Source organism: Phyllostomus hastatus, unplaced genomic scaffold (genome assembly GCF_019186645.2).
Source record: "Phyllostomus hastatus isolate PE091 unplaced genomic scaffold, TTU_PhHast_1.1 phas_contig_1, whole genome shotgun sequence".
NCBI lineage: Eukaryota > Metazoa > Chordata > Mammalia > Chiroptera > Phyllostomidae > Phyllostomus > Phyllostomus hastatus.
The window spans coordinates 18,331,258-18,355,529 of NW_025333498.1; the positions used below are offsets into that span (position 1 = coordinate 18,331,258).

The window sequence follows — 24,272 nt, forward strand, 5'->3', positions numbered from 1 at the left end:
GAGAAAGAGAAAGAGGGAAACTTCAATGTGCGGTTGCTGGGGGCTATGGCCTGCAACCTAGGCATGTGCCCTGACTGGGAATCGAACCTGTGATGCTTGGTTCGCAGCCCACGCTCAATCCACTGAGCTACGCCAGCCAGGGCAAAACTGATTTCTTAAATAAATGAATGACCTCCCCAAAAATAATGTGGGACAGTTTCAATATCAAGAACCCAATCTCTAAAATAATGGAAATTAATACCTAGATGGCTTTCCAAACCAGAGGTGGGAGAGAAATTATTTCATTTCATTCCTTATAAAGCTTTCCTCTTCTGCAAAACAAGCATGCAATGCCTCTCAAAAATTGGCAATAATGATATGCTAACAGAATTTAAGTATGCAACTTAATTTTCATTCATCACCCCCAATATTATCAATTATCACTCTACCTCCAAAACAAACAAACAAACAAGATCCCTAAAAAGAAAGGGATATATGTTATATATCCCTTAACATATATCTGACTTAGGCTACTGAAAACTTTAAACACTATATTACATATACACACACATGCATATACATACAGATACATATATGAAATAAATCTATCTATTTCCCACTATGTGCTAGTCATTGCTCTAAACCCTAGGATGCAATACCCATGAGCCTTACAATGCTTATAATCTGGAAACACAGACAATCAAACAATTTAAATAAGATGTCAGAAGTGCTTTTCTAAGATAAATAAGGAACACTGCAGGGGCTCAAAGCAGGGGCCTCTGAGTAGACTAGACTAGAGATTCACGTCAGGTTTACTGAATAAAGGGATGTTTAAGCAGAGTCCTGAAAGATGAGCCAGATTCAGTCCTATGGCAACAAGAGGAATGTGCCCCAGGCGCAGGGAGGTATGGCAGGGACTAGCAGAAGATGAGGCTGAAAGGCAAGAGTTACAAACAGAAGCATGATACTATTAGATGAACATTTCGGAAATATCATTCTTCCTGCAGAGTGAGCATGGAGAATTAATTAAATCAGCCTAGAATATAAACAAAAGCTGAACTACAGTAATGTGATAAAGAGAAAGAAAGAAGATTTGTAAATCTACAAGATAGCTGGTTGATTAATTATTGGGGCAGGGTTGGGGGAGAACATTTGACCTCAGCCCTTACTTGAATTATAGCCAAAGCGGTGAGCAGTCATACAATGGATCACTGTATTAGTTTTCTCCCAAGGAGGCTCTTTCCTTGTGGTGACAAGGATGGGTCCCCAGCACACCCAGACTCAGTCACTAGTGCTCCTGATCTCAGGAGATAAGCTTCTCCTTATCCTCTTAGCATCCTTGATAATGCCTGAAAAAGGATTCTGGACCTGCGTGGGTCAAATGAGGGGGCTCACTGGGCAAGTCACTGGTGTGTACTAGTCAGGTTCTCCAGACAGAGAGAACAATACACACACACACACACACACACACACACACACACACACACACAGAGTGATTTTATTATTGGAATTGGTCATGCAGTTATGGAGGCTGAGAAGTCCCACGCTCTGCAATCTGCAAGCTGGAGAGCCAGGAAAGCTGGTGGTATAATTCAGTCCCAGTCCAAAGGCCTGAGAATGGGGAGCTGATGATGTCAGTCCTGTCTGAGTCCAAAATACCAAGAATGAGGATCACCGATGTCTGTGGGCAGAAGATGGATGTCTTTGCTCAAGCAGAGGGAGACAGAGAGGGAGGAATTTGCCCTTCCTCCACCTCGTTGATCTATTTGGGCCCTCAGCGTATTGGATGGTGCTCACAGTCCTCTTCACTCAGTCTTCCAATCTAACTGCTAATCTGTTTCAGAGACCCTCACAGACACACCAAGAAACAATGTTTTACCAGCTATCTGGGCATCCTTTAGACCAGGCAAGCTGGCACATAAAATTAACCATTACAAGGTAGATGGGGAAATTTGGCCAGCTTGAGCCTCACCCTAGTGGCAGGGGAGCCAGGTCTCATGATTGGCAGCCCCACCGGGTATGGGAGGAGTTCTGAGGGGACAGAGTTGCTCTGATACCAGAAGGCAGGGGTAAGTAGTTGAGCTGCAAAAACAACAGCTATCACCAAAACTAGTATAGGTTTTAATTCCTCATCAGACTTTGGTCTAGAATCTTGGTAAAGCTGAATGGGAGAAAGGCAACCTATTGAATCTTAGGTTAGGAGTAACCAGTGGGCACCCTCCTGTGGTTTTACACTATCAAGTGGGGTGACTAACCCATTGCCACATTGTAAGTCTAGAATGTCAGATTTTTTCTTATCTGTATATTCCTTGGTATTTTATCTCTGAAACAGCATAGTTTAGCCTCAGTTTTTAGCCTATACTGAGGTTTATAGGTCTCCTGTGGAAAGCCACAGTTACTGTAAAATCTATTCTGTATTAAATCACAAAGGAAAAATGGCCTGCTTTATCCTGTTGGAATATGATTTATGAGTCCATGCCTCAGTGTTTTATTACTACGTATCATAACTTTTATTAGTGCTTCCATTAATATTTCTAGTCATGAGCCATAAATTCTGTTCTCTGTGTATCCATGGGCTTTGATAAAACTCTTTCTGAATCACTAGTTTTTCTGTAAATCATGTAAAACATTTTTGTAAAAAGTGGCAATTCACACAGTTTTGGTTTAGCACTCACATTTTTCAAAATACAGAATCATAGCTGCTCAGAGCTGCAGGAGCTCTTAGCCTTCATCTAGTCTCACCCTCTGCAAGTGGAGGGTGGGCAGTCTGCACATTAGTGAGTGAGTGAGTCTTCTCCATGACAGCATGCTGCTGGTAAGCTTATCACCTCACAACGTACAAGGTTTGTTTTTTGCTGTTGTTTGTTTTTATTGGTTTTTAGACAAATTCTAATTATCAGAAATTTTCCCTAGGCTTTTTTTTTCCTTTGAGCCCCACAACAAATGCTGACCTTGTCACTTTCAGACTATCATGGGTTCCCGGGGCTTCTCCAGGCTTCCTGTCCAAGGTGTTCTGTTCACTCTCTTCATGTGTCTTAATTTCCATAGCCACCTATATCTTGACCATGTGACTTTGGCCACGCTCCTGTTCGCACTGGGGATAGTGGTTCATCATACTGCACATCTACCAACCCCTCTGTTTTCTGGTCCCCATTTTTGCATCTTGTTTGTAGTGACATCTCAGAAGCTGTTAAATTATTTACTGGAGCCCAGATATGGTACCTTATTTCAAGACCTTTGTCTGACCAAGACAAACTAAGAAAAAGAAAAAGGCAATGCGATGAGTTTTGCCTGGTCTTTTCCCCACGTGGAACGCTAACGTGGCCAGTCTCTGGTCTGCAGCACCCTCCTCCTCCCTGCTGTACAACGTAAACAGAGACTTTGTCCTGGCTCGGATCGTCCGTTCTCCATGCCCTCTCCCTGAACCATGGAAGACTATCACCAGTTACACTGATCTCACCCACAGGGCCTGTTGGATGTAAATATGGTAGAATAATATTTTGAGATGTTACCTAAGATTTTCTTTTCTAAATTCTTTTACTCTTTGCCCTTCATTCATTTAGCAAATGCATTTGTTGCCCCTGGAAAAGGTTGTTACAGCAGAAAAGCAAAGAAAAGGCTTTTAAACTTCTAAAGCTTATGCCTTTGGGAGGAAAAAAATCTTAGACCCATAGGGAACTCAGGTCACAAAAAAATTAGTTGGGGAAAAGTAGTTTTCTGCCGTCAGAATCAGCTTCTCCTGATCCTGTCACACCCCCTGCTTTCCTTCATCTCCACCGGTGGTCTACTGAGCTACCTAAACTTGTTCAGACTGGAGGGAAGGAGAGAGACAGAGAGAAACAGAGAGAGGAGAAACCCTCAATATGTTTGGAAATCCAAGAGCAGAAGTGAATGGGGACACTCTGCTCCTTTTGGACTTGAGAAAACCTTTAAGCCCTGGGAAAGAGGCAGGGTGTAAGGGTTTTGTCATGACCAGGAGGAGCAGAATGAGTGGAAGTATCTAGATGAGGTAACTAGGCAACCTAAGACAACCTCACAAATCCCTACTTTCCCCAGTGCATCTTAGGGAAAGGCAGAATGATTTCCCATGAACCTGAGAGAAGCACATGTGGTGAAAGTCATGCTAAAATGGAGCCTTAAAACAGAGATTAATGAGGACTAGAAAGGAAAAAAATAACCCCACTTTATTTGCTGCAGTGGATACTGTGGCATTTCACCCAGATTCCCCCCTTATGGTCCTTAACGCTTCCCCTAAGGTTATCGCCTTCCCAGAAAAATGATCTGTGTCCAACACTAGGGCAGATGCCAGAACAGAAGGGCACAACCCACCCTTCTCAGTTCCAGAACTCCCAGGATTCGCTGAAACCTCAGTGGTGACCACATTGCAGGAAAGCTTTCTGCTCTGCCCAGTCTTGCCACCCTCACTTCCTGCCAGGTTTATCTACCAAGGACTCTCCCCAGTAAATTTTCTGACGCAGTTCTCCACTTCACTCTGTTTCCAGGGAATCCAATCCAAGACATCTGCACACTGAGCTCACAACCAGAGAATTCATCATTCTCCTTCAAACATACTTTTCCAGGTTTGGAGATAAGTCATTTTAGAGGTTTTTGCTGCACTATGATACTTTTTTCCTTCACTCACCTTCAGCTTCAGTTAACTCTCTTATACCAATTTCACTTCTACTTCTATCTAATAATGATTATGAAAGTAAAGCAAAGAAGGAATGCGGTGCTTTGACCTTTACTGTACTGCGTGTTACCATCATTGTCCGAACATGGAACCAATGGCTCCTTGGCTGCCTTCTTTAAGATCTCCTCTCTTAGCAACTTTGAAATCTGCAATTCAGTATTACTAACTACAGTCACATTGCTGTACACGACATTCCCATGGCTTACTTATTTTATAACCAAAGTTTGTACTTTTAGTCATCTTCTTTTGGGTACACTAAAAAGAACCCCTTGCTTTGTCTTAGGCATTTTTCAAAATCTCAATCTAAGGTTTTAGCTTTTCTTTTTCAAACCTTTTAACTTCAATAATTTTATATTTTATGATGGATGACAACTTCAGGGCCCCAAGCCAGTGTACAGAGACCTCCTGTGCAAGTCCTACCTAAGTGGTCTAGCATCTCACTTTAGAATGCAGGGATAGTTGGCACCTTTTGTTTTATATGCAGACTTGAAAGCCTCAGCTAAAACGGACATAGAAGGAGCCTCATTTAGTGTTGCATTGCACTGGCAATGACCTACATACCTATCATGTTTAAATCTGATCCTGACTTTCCCATTACAATGGAAAACCATCTGACCCCTAAAAGTATTCACGGTGATTTATGGGTAAAACCATGACATGAAAACTATTATTCTTAAGTAAAAGCATAAGTTGTTAAAGAATATTTACAGGCAAAAGAGTTTTGTGTTTTTATTTTTATTTTTTATATGGACATTATCTTTTTTATTTTTAAATTTGACTTTTATTGTATTTTTTCCATTACCATTTAGTCCCCTTACGCCTCCTCCCTGCAGCAATCACCACACTGTCGTCCATTCAAAGGATGTGTTTGGTGTGTTTATATGAGTGCACCTGTGTTCATATACACATAGAAAATGTCAGGAATAATGCCCAAGTGTGGTGACTACATCTCCCTAAATACAATCATGTCCAGGGAGCAGGATTGTGGAAGTTGAGAAGTGAAGAGGGGGGAATTTATTTTTATTGAATGTCTTATGTGTTGTTTGAAGTTTTTATAATATCCAATCTCTATTTTCATAAATTAAAAATAAAGAAGAAGGATACTTTAGTGGGAAAGCATAATCTATGCTGTTGTGTCGTGCATTTCTACTTATTTTAAAGTGGACTTCCCAAGAACACTAGCCTGGAAGACAGAAAGTAGGTGTTCCACTGTTAGTGCTGCAATTATGTGGGAATATGCTATCTTAAAAAGAAGCACTAATTTATTGCCTTTTTAAATTATCCAAATAATTTTAAAATATTTATAAATTATAAAACAACACATATATCATATATGTAAATTATGCACTAGACCATAATAAATCTCCATGAATCTGCTATCTAGCACAAAACCTTCAACTTCAACAATAACCTATTGTCCCCTTCTTCCTGTTTGCATTTATCATCTTCACTTAAAAAAATTTTTTTTCTTTATTTATTTTAGGCAGAGGGGAAGGGAGGGAGAGAGAGGGAGAGAAACATCAATGTGTGGTTGTCTTGCAAGAGCCCCCTACTGGGGAGCTGGCCACAACCCATGCACATGCCCTGACTGGGAATTGAACCAGCGACCCTTTGGTTCACAGTCTGGCACTCAATCCACTGAGCCACAGCAGCCAGTGCTATCCTCTCACTTTTTTAAAAAATAGTTTTACATATGCCTAAGCAACACAGTGTTTTGTTTTGCTTGTTCTTGAGCTTATAGAGATGGTATCATAGAGTATGAGTCTTCTGGGGATTGCTTTTCACCCAAAATTATGTTCCTAAGATGTATCCATGTGTACAGCTGCAGCTCATTGATTTTCACTGCTTTACACCAATAAATGGATGAATGCACCAATAGATGCATAAATAAGTGGAAAAACAAATCAATGCTTCTGTTTCTCTCCATTCTTCTTTCTCTCTCAAAAATCAATAATAAAAAAAAGAAAGAAAAACAGATCACAGGGTTTGCCAATGCATGACTTTGTAAGAAACTGCCATACTGGTTTTGAAAATGGTTTTATAAATTTGCACATGATCATTATATACACTGAGAGTTCATGGTGACCCACATTCTCACCCTTGGCTTTGTTAGATTTTTAATCTAAGGGTTATAAAACTGTATCTCATGTAGTCTTAATTTGCATTTGTGATTCCTGAGGAAGTTGAGTGCTTACTTATATACGATTTGGCCACATGTGTTTTTCTTCTGTAACGCACCTGTTCACAGACGCGTGCCCTCGATGCTTCTTACATTGTGGGCACTCCACAGTGTTGGCTGAATAAATGAATGAATCCCTATATAAGAAAACCAGACTTCGGAGATGGGCTTGTTAATGTAAGAAAGATGTTTAACCACAGGGAACCACAGGCCCTCCTTTCCTTATGATGTAGTTTAATAACTTCTATTGTGCAGCCAGTTCAGCATAACTGACTAATAGCTGATTCTCATGCATAACTGATTTTTTATTTAAAAAAGTATTCATCTTACAGACGATTCTGCAGATCAGCTGTCTTTGGGGAAGCAGTACCCTGTTGCTATTGTTTAGTTGAGCAGCAACAGAGGAGTTCTCAATTCCATTTCCATGGCCAAACAACACAAAGAGTCCTGCTGTTTTCAGAATATTAAACATTTTTTTGAAAATTAAAAATATTGGGTGTTTAATTCCAACAAACAAATTAGTATTTTTTCTAACAGAAAGTGGTTACTGAAAGTAAATAATACAAAATCACATCCACAAAACTGTGTCCAAGAAAAAGCATGAATAGCCACTCCTGTCACTGTCGTGCACCGACACCTATGAACAGGTGTGTCCTCTGAGGCACAAGATTTGTGAAAATAGTGAAACAATATTGAGAAGACTCTGTCTATACATTACCTTAATTTTTATGATTTTTTCCTAAATATCTCCAAATTACATAGTTTTAGCTGATTGGTGTCCCACAGAAGAAGAATCACCTTTCTCAGAGGAGTCCATAAAAAAGGTACAGAAGTCATCATAGCAGCAAAAAAAGCTCAAAAAGGAATTTCACTTTTCTAAGTCTTCTCCAGCATTTCTCCCGAGGAAGGCATGGAGATGTCCTGCTCTGATTTCCCTTCAAGAAAGAATTTACCAGTCTGTACTTCTCAATCCCTTCACCTTTTCCTCCAGTCCCCCAGATCGGTAGTTATAAAAGTCATGGGGATGTAAAATGCAGCATAGGAAATAGAGTCAATAATACTGTAATAACTATGTATGGGGCCAGGTGGGTACTGGAAATATCAGGGGAACACTTTGCAAAGTATATGATTGTATAACCATTACTCTGTACACCTGACGCTACAAAACAATGTCGAATGTAAATTGTAATTAGAAAAATTAAAGTTAAAAAAAAAGAATTCCTGGTTAGCTACTGAGCAAGATAGCCAGAAAGCTCCATCTGCTGGTGCCTTCAGGCTCTGCTTCAGCTTTCTCACCAACTCGTCCCAAGTAACCCCCATCCCTCAGTGACTGGACTTGGCGAGGGACTGGCCACTTCTGTCCTCAACCTGAATGGGGAGCCTCACGGGCGATCTTTGCTCCTGAGCCACTCATTCTGTCAGCCCAGACGGCCGGACAGGCATCAGGGTCTGCAGCTCTCCCTGCCTACTACTGTTCCCTGACCAAGTCACCTCACAATTGTGTTCCAGTTCCCTCTCAATAAACCTGCCCTTCAGCACTAACTGTCACAGCATCTGTCTCGCAGAGTAGCAATCTGACACAACTTTTATGTAGCAAGGACTTTAATTAAGATACAGCTGGCAGCATTTGTTTTTACTGACATGCATATATAGCATGTAAATGGCTGATGTCTACTACAGGGGACAACTATTGGTAAATCTTTTCACCCACCCTGGATTGATAGAATAGTGAGTGATTGAACTTACGTGAGCATAAAAGTATTCCCATCATATAAGACCTTGAATCTGAAAAATTGATCAATAGCTTGAAAATGCTTTACATTTAAAATAAAAATGTACCCGCATTAGTATTAAAAAATGCATGACATTAGTTTATAATACTGATACTAATGGATATCATTTATTGAGTACTTATTATATGGTGGGAAATGTGTAAAGCCTTTTGCATACATTATTCCACTTAGTTCTAGAGGCCCATGTCTAAATGATATTAACTCATGATTTAGTTAATTGCTCTTAAGAGTTTCAGCTTTAGCCAAGAAGTACATTAGCACTGGATCTGGAAATTGACATCCTGGCTACATAATTAATGTATTCATTCAAATGTTAATGTTTAACAGACCTTGGTAACAGAAATGTTATGATGCTCATTAGCTTAATCCTGTAAAGTATATATATATATATATATATATATATATATATATATATATATATATATATCATAGGAATAATTATGAACTTTCCATCTATATTATTTATTTAGAAAAATACTATTTTCTCTATGCAAAAAAAATCACATTTTTAAATGTGGGTTGGAAAATTATGATACAATAAATCTGATATACCATTTCCACCCATGTATTTCTTTTACAATCTGACTTCTTCACAAAATTAGATATGAAAAGCATTATCCTTATACAGGGGACTGTCAAGGATGGGAAAGTTGCCCAAGAGTGGAGACAATACTATCAGATTCCCAAACAGGGACCCCTGGTTGTTTTAGATGGGGTTTGGATTTTGTCAAATGTTTTTCCTGTGCCAACTGATACTGTCATAAGATTTTTCCTTATTAGCCTGTTTATATGGTGGATTACATTGATTCTTAAATATTGAACCAGCCTTGCATGTATTAAGTAAATTCCACTTGATTATGGTATCTACTTCTTATTATACATTGTTGGATTGTTTCTTAAAATTTTTTGAGATTTTGCATCTAAATTCTTAAAAGATAATGGTCTGCAGTTTGGGGGTTTTTTTTTAGCAGTTTTTGTCTAGTTTTGGTATCAGATAAATACCGGTTTTATAAAATGAGTTGGAATATGTGCCTTCATCTCCTATCTTCAGGAAGAGATTATGTTAAACTGACATTAATTTCCTCAAATGTTTGGTAGACATTTCCAGTGAAAATATCTGGGCCTGGAGATTCTGTTTTAGAAGCTTTAAAATAACAAATTCAATTTCTTTAACTGTTTCTTTAAAGAACTAATTGGATTATCTAGTTCATTCTGGTTGAGTTTGGGTGTTTCATGGTTTTCCTCCTGGCTGCTGTGAAGGAAGAGAGGAAAACATTCAATGAGAAGGCCAGATACTAAAAGATCTTACTATTAATCTCAGAAGTTTATAGAATGTAAAGTATTTTCTACTCAGGAATTAACTGTTGACTTGTTAATCATAAATCTAAACCATTGCTGAATGCAGTGTTGAGGGGTTTGTCCTTCCTTCTTCCAACCTAAATCTATGCGTTCGATTTTCAGGTTCAAAGTAACTGACTCCATTTTCATGCTACCAAAACCCCAAGACCCTAACAAGTTTTACTTGGAATCATAGATGGGGTCTGGAAAATAAAAACCTTCCTCAGTAAATTAGTGGAATAATACTTTATTTTTTTAAAGGATTTTATTTATTTTCAGAGAGTGAAAGGAGGGAGAAAGAGATGGAGAAAAACATCAATGTGTGAGAGATACGTCAATGGTTGCCTCTTGCACCCCTCCAACCACGGACCTGACCCGCCAGCCAGGCATGTGCCCTGACTGGGAACCAAACCTGCGACGTCTTGGTTCACAGGCCAGCACTCAATCCACTGAGCCATACCAGCCAGGGCTGGAATAACACTTTAAATGTGTTTTTATGTTTACAGCTATACTGGTCAGGGATACTAAAGAAGACAGAAATTACATATTTCAAATAGGAGATTTAGTGCAGAAAATTGATTATACAGATGGTAAAAAGCTGAAAGAGCAAAAAGGAAATTGTGAAGTAATCCAAAGATTAATAATTGCAAGAAAATAATTTCTCAGTCCCATCCAGGGCTGCGGAACAAAAGGGGAAGACATGTTACAAAAACCTAGGTGCCACCAGGAGCACAGGAGGCTGGTGCTGGAACCCATGAGGTGTTGTGTGGCTGGTGCTCAGGGTGCTGTGGGGCCACTGGGGGCTGGGGCTGGGACGCCTAAACACGCCAGACACCAATCTGTCTGTCAGCTGATAACTACAGAACAAGAGGGACAACTAATCAGTGACATGGTAACCCACTTCAGAGATGATAAATCAACAAAAGCCACTTTTGAATAGACATAAACCTGAAATAATATATTACAGAATTGACAGCAGAGATATAGATGGAGAAGAGATAATTCAGCTGGAAAGTTACAAACTGAAAGTGAATGCCTATGGTGACTTGTACTTATCATCAGGAAACTACAGGGTTAGCACGTTTGTGGAATGGGTGGTTCAGCTTACTTTTGGAACAATATTGCAAGTAGAAACAGCAGGATACATCACACCTTCCAATGATGAACATTTAAGAAAAACGCATACACCCATTTTATAAGCCTAGTATCCAGAAACATTTCCTTTTATTTCTTTGGGTTGTTTGGAAGACTTTCTTTAGAGTGGTCTTTGTTTTATAGAGTGCAGCGGCAGAACACTGCAAACTGCACGGTCAAATTCACGTCATTTAGAATGTTTCTGAGAAAAGTTAGAGAAGACATAAAACCTTATTTCCTTCATAGTAAATAAAGTTTCATATCGTGTTTAATGTGATACTTAACAGGGAGGAGGTCAGATGTTTGCACTGATGAGTAGTACAAGCTGCCTTTTGCCTTGTTAAAGCCTCTTGACCATGGTGCCAGGATGTTCCCCTTCTAAGGAAAACCAGAGAATCTTCCATTTGACTGTGTTCAGGTTTCACTTAAGAATCATTTTCTGGAAGCTCTGAGTGTATTTGTGATGGCATTATACAAAATACCTCTGTAACTTTGTCTTTGAATTGAAATCAGGGCTGCTGTTTGCTGACTGGAAATTTAAAAGTGCATTCAGTGTGCTGTTTCAAAAACACCTATTATTAACTGTATCCCTTTAGAAAACTTCGGTCTGAAGTAAGAAAATGTTTAGTTTTTGCCTAATATAACTAAGTCACAATAACCTCCCATGCTTTGGGACTGACATGTTTTTTCATTATAGAAATTCAAAATGATACCATTTAAGGTGGTTTATGAAAATGTCAATTATCTAGGAGCCTCCAAATTTTCTAACTAAAAATAGAATCCAATCAACTGAGTGAGTCTTAACTGATACAGGGAAAGAGAAATTCAATTCTATGACCTAGAAAACCATCTGAGTATGCTGCTTATCTTTTTGTCTAAAAGTCAAACACTAAAAGTCCCAGTGTTTGAACCCCATAATGGAAGACACGTAAGTACAAATTTAGGCAAAATTACTGTGGCCTTTTATGTTTGAGTTAAACTTAAAAATGCCCTGGCCTCCCAAACTGTTTCCTAAAGGATTTTTTTCACCATTTTTAATTTGTTATAAACAGATGTCAACATTTCAACTCAGAACTACAAAATGTCTGACAATAGTTATGTGATGACTATAGAAAGTATGCTTCTCAACTTTCAGAAAGCAATTCCTGAATGAAGACAACACTCATATGTAAGTTTCTCTGGTTTATCTTACTGGACTAAAAATTGTATTATGTTTGCTCAAAAATCTCTAATTTAACCAAGTACAAAATAGGGGTCCTATTCCTCTGTTGGGAACTGCCCTGACTGGTATCAGAAGCTGAAAACCCCCGCCTAGCTAAAGCTAAGGGAATGCCCTTGGAACTGTAAGCCAGCAAGGAGACAAAAGCTTATCTCCCTGGCAGGAATGCTGCTTCTGCTGCTGAACCCCAAAAAGCTTGGTCGGTTAGCCAAAGACGGGTAAGATTCCCCACGGGGGGAAGCGACCTAAGCCAGGCACGATCACTTTGGGAGGCCCCCCCAAAGAAGGACTTGGGGGGGCTGCAGCAAAAGGGGGGTGATGGACCCTCACTCCTCGGCTTTGACAAAGTCTGAGTTCTCAGCGTCTGGAAGAAAATCTTATCTCTCGGTGGCCTTAGTTCCCGCGCTCCACCTAAGCCTGAAACAATGACAGGGTAGTACAGCTCGGTACTGGGAAGTGCAGATTTCCCGGGGTGATCAGGCCTAAGAAAGAACATGTAAATTACTGTGAAACCTTCTTTGTTTAGAATGCTCTCAGTTGAATGAGAAGGGTCTTAGGAGGAAGTTAGTTTGTTCCTCAGTCTTACAGCTCTTTGACCCCCAACTCAATAGACGGGCAGAGTTCTTTGTTTTCTACAGTTCCTTACTTCCCCTAATGAGTATTGTACTTTACCTGAGTTATTATGTAGCATGAGCCCAATAAAAGCAGGTATGGACTGTAAATCGGCGCGCTCCCCACTAGGGGGGGTGGCCATTTCTGTCCCTACTTCCCCACAGAAACTAGTTTGTCTCTGTGCATGTGGTGTTTTTTCTCGCGTGTTTATCGTTGAGCCATCCACAGCGTTCCGTGGTCACTGCTGGCCGGTGACCCACGCGCAACATTCCTCAACATAGAACAGCTTTTCCAAGGCAAGAGAAAAAGATTAAACTTTTGTAGCAAAAACTGGCAATCTTGTTTCTTGCTGTTAAAAGTCTATGGTTAGTGATGGCTAAAGAAACGTGAAGACTAGAAAAAAGTGGGCACTATAATGTACAATTCTTTCCAAATGTGTAAATAGAACAAAAGGTGCAGTCGTTGTCATTTAAAAATGCCAGAAATAAGCAAACCAGTGGTGTGTTCTTTGTTGACACACATAAATCCTTCATATCATGTTAATAGTATTTTTTCAAGTGCATTGGGCTACACTGTAAGAAAGTTAATTGTTGGAGCCAGATATTAAACATATATGATTAAAAAGTTCCTCCAGCAAAAGCCATGTTTTCGAATGAGCTACCTCAAGCCTGATTACTCATCTGTTAAAATGTCACATTCATATCACAGCACTGAAGACATAAACTGAAATTAGGTGACTGATTTCTGGCTTCCTTTCTGACTAGCTATTCACAAGGCCAAGAGGGACCATAACACTAAGAGTTTGTATCCCCAGTTCTTTACCTGCAATGTTCTGTTCTGGGACTTGTCTTTAACAATGAAGGGATGTTGTGGTCCTATCCCATCAATCAGAGGAATTTAAACCTGATTTTCAGCTGGTACAAACAAAGGAGTAATGCTCATTAAATTAGGACCTTTTCTATAGTTACTTATATTGTGAAAAGTTATTCAAAGAACACTTAAATATAACCTTTTAAGAATCATACAACAGATCTTCATTCATGCAATCAGTCATCTGTGTCTGGATAGTGAAAATTTAGCATAACTCAAACCATACAAACTCTCCTTCTGGCTTTCTCCATTAGAATAATACACATGGGAAATCTACTTCCTCTACTGAACACTTCCAAGTACTCCAAACACTTGCTCTACTGAAGATCGTGAGATGTAGTGCAAGCCACCTACCGCCAACTTTTTCAGTGTTTACAGAATGATGACCCTTGATGATGCAAGACTTTCATTTAAAAGACATAATTATATTTCCAAAACCTAAATTGTCCCAATTTAATCTTCAAAATAAGAGCTGATTTTCAGTTTATTGCCATTCACAAAACATCTTATAAAACAATATGGTAGACTTCAACTTCAACGTCGTAACATAAAAAACTTCACAGTTCAAGAAAGTGATTGCTTCCTATTGAGTAGGAAGATCTCTAAAGCCAGACAGTATTGTAAGTGTGGCGCAGAATATTTTTGCGATTCTTCCTAAAAAATGTTGGCACACTCATTAAATGTCCAGGTTATAAAAATCATGTAGTATTAATTCTTATCCTTCAGTATATTTTTATATCTACATAGCATCACAGTAAATGTTGGTGGGCAAAAGAATGTAGAATCTAAAAATAATTTAGGTTTTAATGATTTAAAACCAACCAGCAAAACTCTTTCCCCCAAATGTTTTTGTATATAATTTCTTGTCCATTACAATAAGAAAGTAAAAGAGTCATTATACCTTAAAAAGAAGCTAATGTAAAATATTTCACTTTTCCTGTAAAACATAATTTCTTACCCCTTAAATAAAGAAGGAAAACTTTAAATTTGGGGGTCGGGGTAGTCTTTCGTAAGTAAAAACATCCATTATGTCAGTTGTACAAATGTTTCCTTTAGGAAAGTGGGTACTTTGATTTCGAACGACTCTAGAATATTTTATCATTACAAGAGCAGGAATTTTTTTCCTGAGGTGCTGGGAGCAACTGTACGGCAGTGAGCGAAGCTCCCAGGCGGAACAAGAACCACCTTCCTCCGCCCGTTTGAACTACTTTTTCGCTTCCCCTAACCAGACTCCAGCGGAGGCGCCCGCACAACTGCAGTGGATGCATGACCCAGAACAGTGGAGGGATCTCAGGTGAGGTGTATTCGGACAGGCTGAGGGTTAGAGGCCCAAAGTGTCAGTGGGGTGGGGTGGAGTGGGGTAGGGCAGGGAGCTGTCTGGCGCTGGACACTCGCTGTTAGAACCTGAGTCGGCACCATTCGTGCCGGCAATGATCGCCTCCTTCCCCAACCCCCACTGCCGCCAGCCACAGGCGCCATGAACCTGGTGAGCCTGTCTTGTCACAGCCACCGCTGACCTCCGGGACAGAAAATCGTACTTTAAATTAAAAAATTGGAATACATTGAATATAATAATCTATTAACATATCCTATTGTTTTCCACAAAATCCATAGTAAAGGAACAATAGGTTAGATAAAAGATCTGTTTCCAACATTTGGTTATTTTAGCTAAAAGCCCAGGGCAAACCATACCCCGAGTCTCCATTATCCTCTCTCAAATGAGGGTTAGTCTAATTGCCCTCCCAATTTACAAATGTATATATAATTATTAAATTTATGTAATCCTTTAGAGAATGAGGTGTTTCAACTCAACATATTTTTCAGATAGAGATCCCCCGTTTAAGTAGTAAACCTGTTCTTTAACATTTAAAACCTTACTAGTAAAATTTATTTTCAGTGCATTTCCCCGTCACCTTCAAAGATGAGGCATGACTACACTCCTGGCTTCCCGGTGTCCCAGAGTGGTGGCTGGCGGAGGGACCGTCAGAACAGCCTAGGTCACGGCTCCAACCTACACAGCTCTGGGCCACACTCTGGGTCTCCACCCAAGGGTGGTACCACCTGCACCACATCTCTTTGAAAGCCCAACAGAGATACTGAAATATGTTACACTGAAGTATCTGTAGATGCAAATGCAAAAGATTTCTGTGATAAGCCCAAATTGACTTTTTTTCTGATAACAAAGTCTAGATATTTCTTTTTAAACGTTCATCCTTTGTCAAGATGTGCATTTATGGTTCTGATCCTTCTGGTATGTACTATTCTCTAGTAGTTATTTTGTCTCCTGCTTCAAATTATGCTTTCAATGGCATCAGACTTGGGACTCAGAGGGTGTCTCCTAGAGTCTAGAAGACTGACCTTTGGATAGGTGAAAACCAAAACCTAAAGATTTGTTACTTGAGTAAATGTGGTATTATCATTACTCACTTTAAAAGAATGGCTCCTGCCCTGACTGGAGCTCAGCCCATACACCAAAAGGTTGTGGGTTCGATTCTCCATCAGAGCACACACCTAGGTTGCAGGTTAGATTCCCCAGTCAGAATGCATGCAGGAGGCAACTGATGACTGTTTCTCCCTCACATCAGGTTTTTTTTTTCCCTCTCTCCCTCTCTCTCTTAAAATCAATAAACACATCCTTGAGTGAGGATTAAAAAAAAAAAAAGAATGGTTCCCTAAGTAGGTAATGCATCATACTCACATAGGGAGCGTTTTAAGCAAGTCTAATTCAGCATGTCTGGAGTAGGGCCCAGAAAAGCTGTTTCTTAAAATCTCTCCCATGTAATCTCAATAATCGATAGTTCAGTTTTGGGGACTCACTGCTTTGCTCACAATTTCTTCTCTAGAATGTTGGTGGCTGCTAGTTCCTTTTAGCACAAAAACTTCTCCTTACATTAATTGCAAGCACAAAGTAGACTGCCCATGATCTAGGCTTAGATCCATAGGGAACTAGTCATTAAATCCTTTGCAATAAAATTTTAAAATGACAAGTTAACTTCAGAGCTAAGACAATGCATGTGTAGATGCTTTAAGGTGGCTGGTTCCATGCTCACAGGACAACTGTTTCTGCTTTACTTGTAGTTAGTCACTGGTAAAATTGAAGACTGTCTTACTATAGTTGCCACTACTAAGTAAAGGATGGCAGAACTCCACCGAATAACAGAAAACCCATTAACTACCTAATCGGTATTATTAAGAAAATGTTTCCAGCACACATAAATGAAAAGTATTTTACAAAACCACACAGCTTCCTGTAGAAACCCAAAGACTTACACTCTTCCAAAGTCTACCATAAAGGGGAAAGTTGACTAAAACTTCAGTTGTTTAAAAATATGTTCAATTAACTGTGAAAATATAAGTGTCCAATAGGTACAATTTCATTCTTTCGGAGGTTTAATTGGCATAAAATGGAATTCACTTTCCATTTGTTCTACCCAAATAGTTGGGAAAAGGGCATATGAAGTATTTGGTATAATGTAGTTCTCCACACCATCCCTTCCAAATTTAATACAAAAGCCGCATTCAGATTTCCTCGGGCTCCCAAGTGTGTCTAGGCACTTCGGAATGTTGTCATATCTTTTGGTTCTCTGCTGGGGACACACCAGTCATCAGCCTCATGGTTGGCGTTGTAATGCTTCCAGGCAGCTTTGTTATACACTGGGAGTCTTTCTACTGATTCCGTTGACAGAGCCTGAAAGAAAAGCAGGACCTAAGTTTGGCATGTTTTTAGAATCCATTATTTAAGAAAACATACAGTGGCAAAAGGTTACTACAAATTAAACAATATTTTACTGGCTTTGTATTTTATTAATCATAACACCATCTCCAAACATTTTTAAATAGTGTACACACTGGAAACGTATTGACTAAGCCTAGGGCACTGCCTGGTGTGCACTCTGACTGAACGTGCTGCCTGGAAGCCATGGGACTGAAATTTTACACAAGTGTAACACATGTTTCTTATAAAGCATGAGCCAGAACAAAAGCTGATTAATTTAAAAAGTCATGTAAGTATAAAAGCATAAAAAGTTGACATATGTACCTTAATATATGTAATAGTACAATCATTTAATGAACTCAATTTTAATTATTTATTAGAATGAATACTCTTTTTTCAGTCACTGTACTTTTAAAAATTCAATATAATATTACTATCAATATATATAAAACTATGTCTAAGGCGTCTTGGCTTTTGCATGAGCCATTTTTGGTCCTGGGTCTGATCCTGTGTCTTTTCCTACTGCCATCAAAGCCAATTTCAGTTGCAGCATATGTGTCTGTAGCATGCATAATTTCATGTTTCCAACACATTACTGTTAATTCACTCTTCTATTTTACCTCCAGTAAATCATTGGAACTTGAAATAAAGTCATTATCTTCTTTAAGTTGGGATATTTAAGTAGAATTTCAACTTTAAGTCATAGGCATTCCCCAAGATGGAGAAAATATTGAACTATAAATTTCATTTTGATAATGCTAAAGAAGGTATTTGATGTTGACGATTTTAATGATTCTATAAGACTTCCTGTCATCTATTTTTTCCAAAATGGAACTAAAAACCTTTCACCTATATATTCTCTTTAAATATGCCAGAACTGCCAGCACCGCTTGATCTATAGACTAGATCAAAGATACTACATTTAGTGATAAAAAATATTGCCTTCATGTGCCCTTTTAAGTTCCTTAAGATTGAGATGGTTAAAAGGAAAGAAAGAAAAAGAAAAAGAACTATGATCTTGAAAGAACTTAACCTTTTCAGATAAATTTATTTTTTCCAAAAGTCTTCAGCATTTCCTGTAAAATGGGTGCCATCTAGTGGCCTGAACAAGAAACTATCATCACTAAATAATTAGGTATCAACAGATGAACCAATCCAGTGGGTTGATGGGGTTCAGTGCTCTCTATCCCTGTAAAATATACTAATTTCTTCATAAACACATGGGACATCCAAGGCCAGCAGGCTTAGTGCTTCTGCTCCCACCTGGTGAGCTATAGGCTTACCAAGAGTCACCTATGCTTGTTCCAAAACCTGTTTATGCAATTATATTTATTACTGTAAATACATAATTTAATAGAGTATAACTTAAACCAAATGCCAAAAAACGGGGGGAGGGGGGATTCTTTGAAAACTAAGATGAATATTTTGGAAAAAGTCATGAAGGAAAGTCACATAAAAATCGATATCAAATCAAAGAATATATTTGTAAAGGACTGCATAAAAATAAAAAAGGATTATGCACCTGGTTGTTTCTTTGTTTAAAGAAACCAAAAAAAGAACTGTAAGTACAGCTTCTGCAAGGAAGATAACTGAAATTTCAATCTGCAGAGCCAAAGAAAAGGCCTGGCAGGACATCAAAAGATTGATGGATCAGTGTCCGCTCATGTGCTTCATGTTAAAATTAAATTTGTAAAACATAAATCTTTTTATGAGTCCCCATTTTAATCTAACTTTTTTTTCTATTAATAACCATGTCTGATCATTACAGAGAAGAGCATTTCTTTTCCCAGAGTCAAGGAGATAATCTGTCCAAAAAAATGAAGTCCTATGTGAAAAACCATTTTGATAGCATGAGGCAGAGGAAGTTTTCACTATAGTTAAATATTGGCATCTTTTCTTCTTATGGAAGGAACTCTCATTCACTCAAGAAAACTACAGTTACCACCTTAATGTAGACCACTGCGTCTGTTCCATAGCCCTCCAGCGAATACAGCTTCAGGTCTCCTTGGAAGTACTGTGCATACAGACGGGAGATGGGCAGTCCATAGCCAAAACCAGCCTGTTGTGTGAAAAAAACGAAATTCTCTTCAGAAGATAACTGAAATTTCAATCTGTAGAACTGAAGAAAACGCCTGGGCAGTACATCAAAATACTAATGGATCAATGTCCGCTCACATGCTTCATGTTAAATTTGTAAGACATAAACATTTTTGTGAGGCCCCACTCTAACCCAACTTTTCTATTAATAACCATAATTCTGATCATTACAGAGAAGAGCGTTTCTTTGAAATACTTATCTAATGAAAAGAGACGCTACTGAGAACTCCAGGGCTGCCAGCGCCTGTATCTAAGAAACCTGCTAATACTGTGATCACTGGACCCCAGTTGAGAACTACATTAGATGGCTCCCTCTGGTCATGTAGAAGTCTTCATTTTTCTTTCTATTATGAGATGACTTGAGGGGTCTGGAAAAGCACACTGCTTTGCTTCACTGGCCTGCTCCAGAGTATCCCAATAGTGCTTTGGGCAGTATCACATAAAACATGTTCTCTTTTAGGAGCAAGAGTAGAAAATGCCTTGTCACAGCCTAACAGATGTATCTCATGACTTTGTACCCTGAATTTCCAGTCTGTGTTCTGAACCTGGAGAGATCTGTAACAGCTCTACTTTCTTAATTCTCACTTACAGGTCACTCCTCTGCTTAAAAATTTTCAAAGCACAGCCCCATCCCCCACACACTGGCTTGAAATAAAAACCCAAGCTTGTAAAAGGAGCTTCAAGACCCGATAAGATCAGGTCTCTGCCTCCCACTTTTCAGTCCAGCTGAACTAAAGCTCCTGCTCTTAAGTTCTTAAAAATATGCTTTTTTTTTTTTACTTCTGTGTCTTTGTTCATCCTGTACCCAGTATCTGGAATGACCTTATTTACCTGAATAAACCCTACCCAGGCTTTAATACAAAGCAAAATTTAGATATTATGTAAAAATGATTTTTATCATCAAACAAGTGTTCAAGGACATTCTGTATAACCGTTTAGTGAAGAGCTAATGTGGATTCGAGAATCAAAGTGCTATTCACAAATCCAGGCTCTGACAATAACTATCTCCACCACTTATTTGATTTTTCTAACCCCAGTTTCTGTTCACCCCTCCAAATTGACTATCCATTCTCCACATTTCTCCTTCCCCTGGGGGGCTGAGCTGAATGAATGACATCAACAGATTCCCATGCCCTCTGCTTCCGGTGGATCCAGCCAATGGGAAACGCATAGGAGTTCAGAGGGAGTCAGGTCTAGAGTATCCACTCCCCTTCAGGCTGAGGTTGCTTCCCTTGGGCAGGCTGGGCCCTTGTTACCAAGAAGCTGCTTTGCAACCTTCCCCTTTTGTGGGTTCTGCTGGCTTCTCCCTTTGATTCTGGGTGGTGTCAGCTCCACTGCTGCTAGCCCTGGATCCCTGCACTATCCCTACTTATAGCCCTGTAATTTGTCTCTGTAAATAAGCCTTCCTTAATTATCATAATTTGAATGTGCTATCTCTTTTTTGTTGGGAACCTGACTGATATATATTAATTAGTTCCAAAAATGGACCCAGGGAAACGGCACAAGCAGGAGGCTCAGGATGGCATGCCTGATCTGCTTCATCACGGCCTCTCCCTCAACCACACGTGTGGATTCGTGGAGCTCCCCCTACAGATAATTCAGAGGAGAAAAATGGCCTGGCACCTGGTGGATCTACAAGGGACGCCAGCACCAGCCAGCAACAGACTGCCCTTTCACTATAACCTCTCTCAGGATAGAAGTAAATCCTACTCATGGGCAGAACCTGAGGTGTAGCACCTACATGGACTCACAGGTGGCAAAGAGGCTGGCTGGCTGGCCAGGGACTTGGAGAAAACAAAACTGGATAGCTGATGGGAAGGAGGTCTGCGACACAGAAATGGGATGGTCCTCTCTGAGTGGGCTCACAGTGTGAAGATGTTCTGCCCATGTAGATGCCCACCAGAAGGCAACTACCTGGAGGAAGCTCTTAGCAGTCAGGCAGACAAGGTAACCGTGCCTGTGGATGTCAGGCAGTCTGTTTCCAGCTGCTCCAGTGTTTGCTTACTGGGTCCTCCGACACAGTGGTCCCGACACCAGGAGGGAGGCTCTGAAAGAGCTTCACAACAGTCTTTCCCTCAGTGAAGCTGAGTAGACACACAGGGAAGCCTGTGCCAAGTCAAGTCTCCTGTTTTCCTAGAAATTCACATAAATTGTAGCCCTGGATGGTGTGGCTCAGCACATCGAGCACCAGCCTGAGAACCAAAAGGTTTCTGGTTCGATTCCCAGTCAGGGCACATGCCTGTGTTGGGGGCCAGGTCCCCAGCTGGGGGTCTCCAAGAGGCATCTGGCTGATGTATCTCCTGCACATTGATGTTTCTTTCCTTCTCTTTCTCCCTTCCTTTCCCACTCTCTAAAAGTAAATAAATAAAATCTTTTTTAAAAATTCACATAAATTTTGCCTCCTAAACAACAAACACTTACATGGCATTGACTTTGTGACAGGCACTATGAAAGGTATTTTTACACAGAGTAAAAGTCAGCCCATACAATAACTCGATTTTTAAAGTTAGAGAAACTGAGGTATTAGAAGGTCCATAATTCTCCCAAAGCTACACAGCTAAAATGTGGTTAAGTCAGGAATGGAACCACACAGTCTGGATCAAGTCTGCTCGATGCTATGCCCTCTCCTCAAAAATTCTATGATATTTTTTACTACAAAAGCAGTATATCCCTTTTCTCCCCTTATTCCTAGAGCAAAATTAGAATCTAAGAAGATACACATGTTTATTATTTGACCTTGTCTTCCCCTTAGCGCATGGATGCCTATCCCAGGCACCACATATCTATATTGGAGAAACTTATTACTACATTAATCATTTAAAAAGTTTTGTAAGACATGAACCATATTATAGTTGTAGCTACAGAACTTGTGTTACATAACAGATAAAACTATTAGAATGAAGTCCTTCCAGTAACTTCTAAGAGTCTAAAATAGATCCATCTTATACTGTTTCATCATGTTACCGCATAACTCCAGTGTATATGCCAGAGAAGATTCCAAACCTAGAAAAACAGTTCTTCTAGAATTATAGGTCAGAGATTTGGCAAAGTGCTTTTCTGGGGGATGGAGAACAAGGATGGAGTAGATTCAAGAAATAATCTTATTAAACCTGAAAATAGCTGACTATTAGGATGAATAAAAAATATCAGCAAGACAATTATAACCTGGCCATTTCCAGATTGGTGATCAAATTGATCAGATCTCTAGTCTTATTTCTGGGTCTAGAATATGATTTTTTCTGTTATACATACTTGAGGGGGGAGAAATCAACACTGAAGATTAAATCAGTGTTGATCAGATACCAGTAAAACTGCTAATTTAGTCTTTACATTAGAAAGAGTAGGTCAAAAGAAGTTCCCCACATGAGAACTACTGACGTGACTATCAGGCTTGGCAACAAGACCTCAAAAACAATACTCTTTGTCTTGTGCTCTTCAACCAAATGAAACAATAACCAAGTGCCATTTTAATTTAGAGGAAATTTTTCCTAATAGCTTCCCTTCTTCCTTGTGGTGTACCCTACACAATGGCTTAACCGATTTATTTGGTAACCAGTGTGTTCGGGTTTTCTGGCAACTCACAAAAACACATTTCATTATTTCTTCATTACATACCAGGGGCACTGCACGGGACGTCTCAACACGAGGCCGGGGTGCCGTTGAGTACATGTAGTTGAAGAGTCTGTCAATTTTCCTCAAAGGAACACCACCTCCTCGGTCACTCATCTAAGATGAGAAAGAATCATGCACTCTGACCAAGTTCCATAAACAGCAAAATACCCACACACACTCAGTGTCACAGTCTAACTGCTGGCTGGAGAGTGAGGCTTTTCAAAACAAACATCATGCAATGGAAGTTGCCAGTGTAAACACTTCCCTCACTGCTGGACTTAACTCATCTCACACATAATACATAATAAGCTCCATCATGATACAGATTCAATGTGGTGGCTTAGTGTATTGGCTGAAGTCATACTAACTGCAGTAATGCACAGAATGAGGCATAAATTAAGTCTATCTTGAATGTAAGCATAAATTTATTATTTCTTTATGGCAGGCAGTTTGACAACCAGATGAAAAATGCATAAACCCTCTGACCCGACAATGTTTATCCTGAAAAAAAAAAAGAATAGTATGCAAAGAATGTATAAGAATATCCATCACAGTAGTATGGAGATTAGCTAAAACTGGATTACAACCTAAATAGAGGACTATTTGAGTAAACTAACGAACATTCTAAAACAGAATACTATTTAGCGATTTAGTATTATCTAAACCTACATGTATTGGCATGAGAGGTGTTCACAAAATCTTGTTAAGTAGAGAAAAGTTATGAAGAAGAATTTATTAAATTCTAATTTTGTAAAAGTTAAATTGTAAAGTCTGTAATGATACATAATATTTTGGCCTATGGAATTACAAGCAATTTTCTTCTTTCGGGTTTTTAGTTTCTGAATTTTTTTCACAATTACTTCTACTATGGGAAACAACAGTATAATTTACATTTTCAGGAGGAGAAAGCAGAACCACTTCATTGTGTTTAGAACCTCGTCTACCAGCCACTTCACAGCACACACTCGCAGACAACTTTCCAGTGAGTATGTCAAGTACACAGGTTTTTATACTGTGCTCATATCATTTTCCAA

General features: G+C 39.3%; 1 protein-coding gene across 1 annotated transcript in view; it reads right to left on the reverse strand.

Annotated features, from left to right (window-relative positions):
* Positions 1-17,186: 17,186 nt before the first annotated feature.
* PDK1 (pyruvate dehydrogenase kinase 1) overlaps positions 17,187-24,272 on the reverse strand; it is a 30,457-nt gene continuing 23,371 nt past the window's right edge. The window contains exons 9-11 of the mRNA XM_045842282.1: positions 23,242-23,352; positions 19,475-19,588; positions 17,187-17,502 (exon numbers count right to left, since the gene is read on the reverse strand). Coding sequence (XP_045698238.1) covers positions 17,362-17,502; positions 19,475-19,588; positions 23,242-23,352 — 366 coding nt within the window. The 3' untranslated portion in view covers positions 17,187-17,361. The remainder of the gene's footprint in view (positions 17,503-19,474; positions 19,589-23,241; positions 23,353-24,272) is intronic.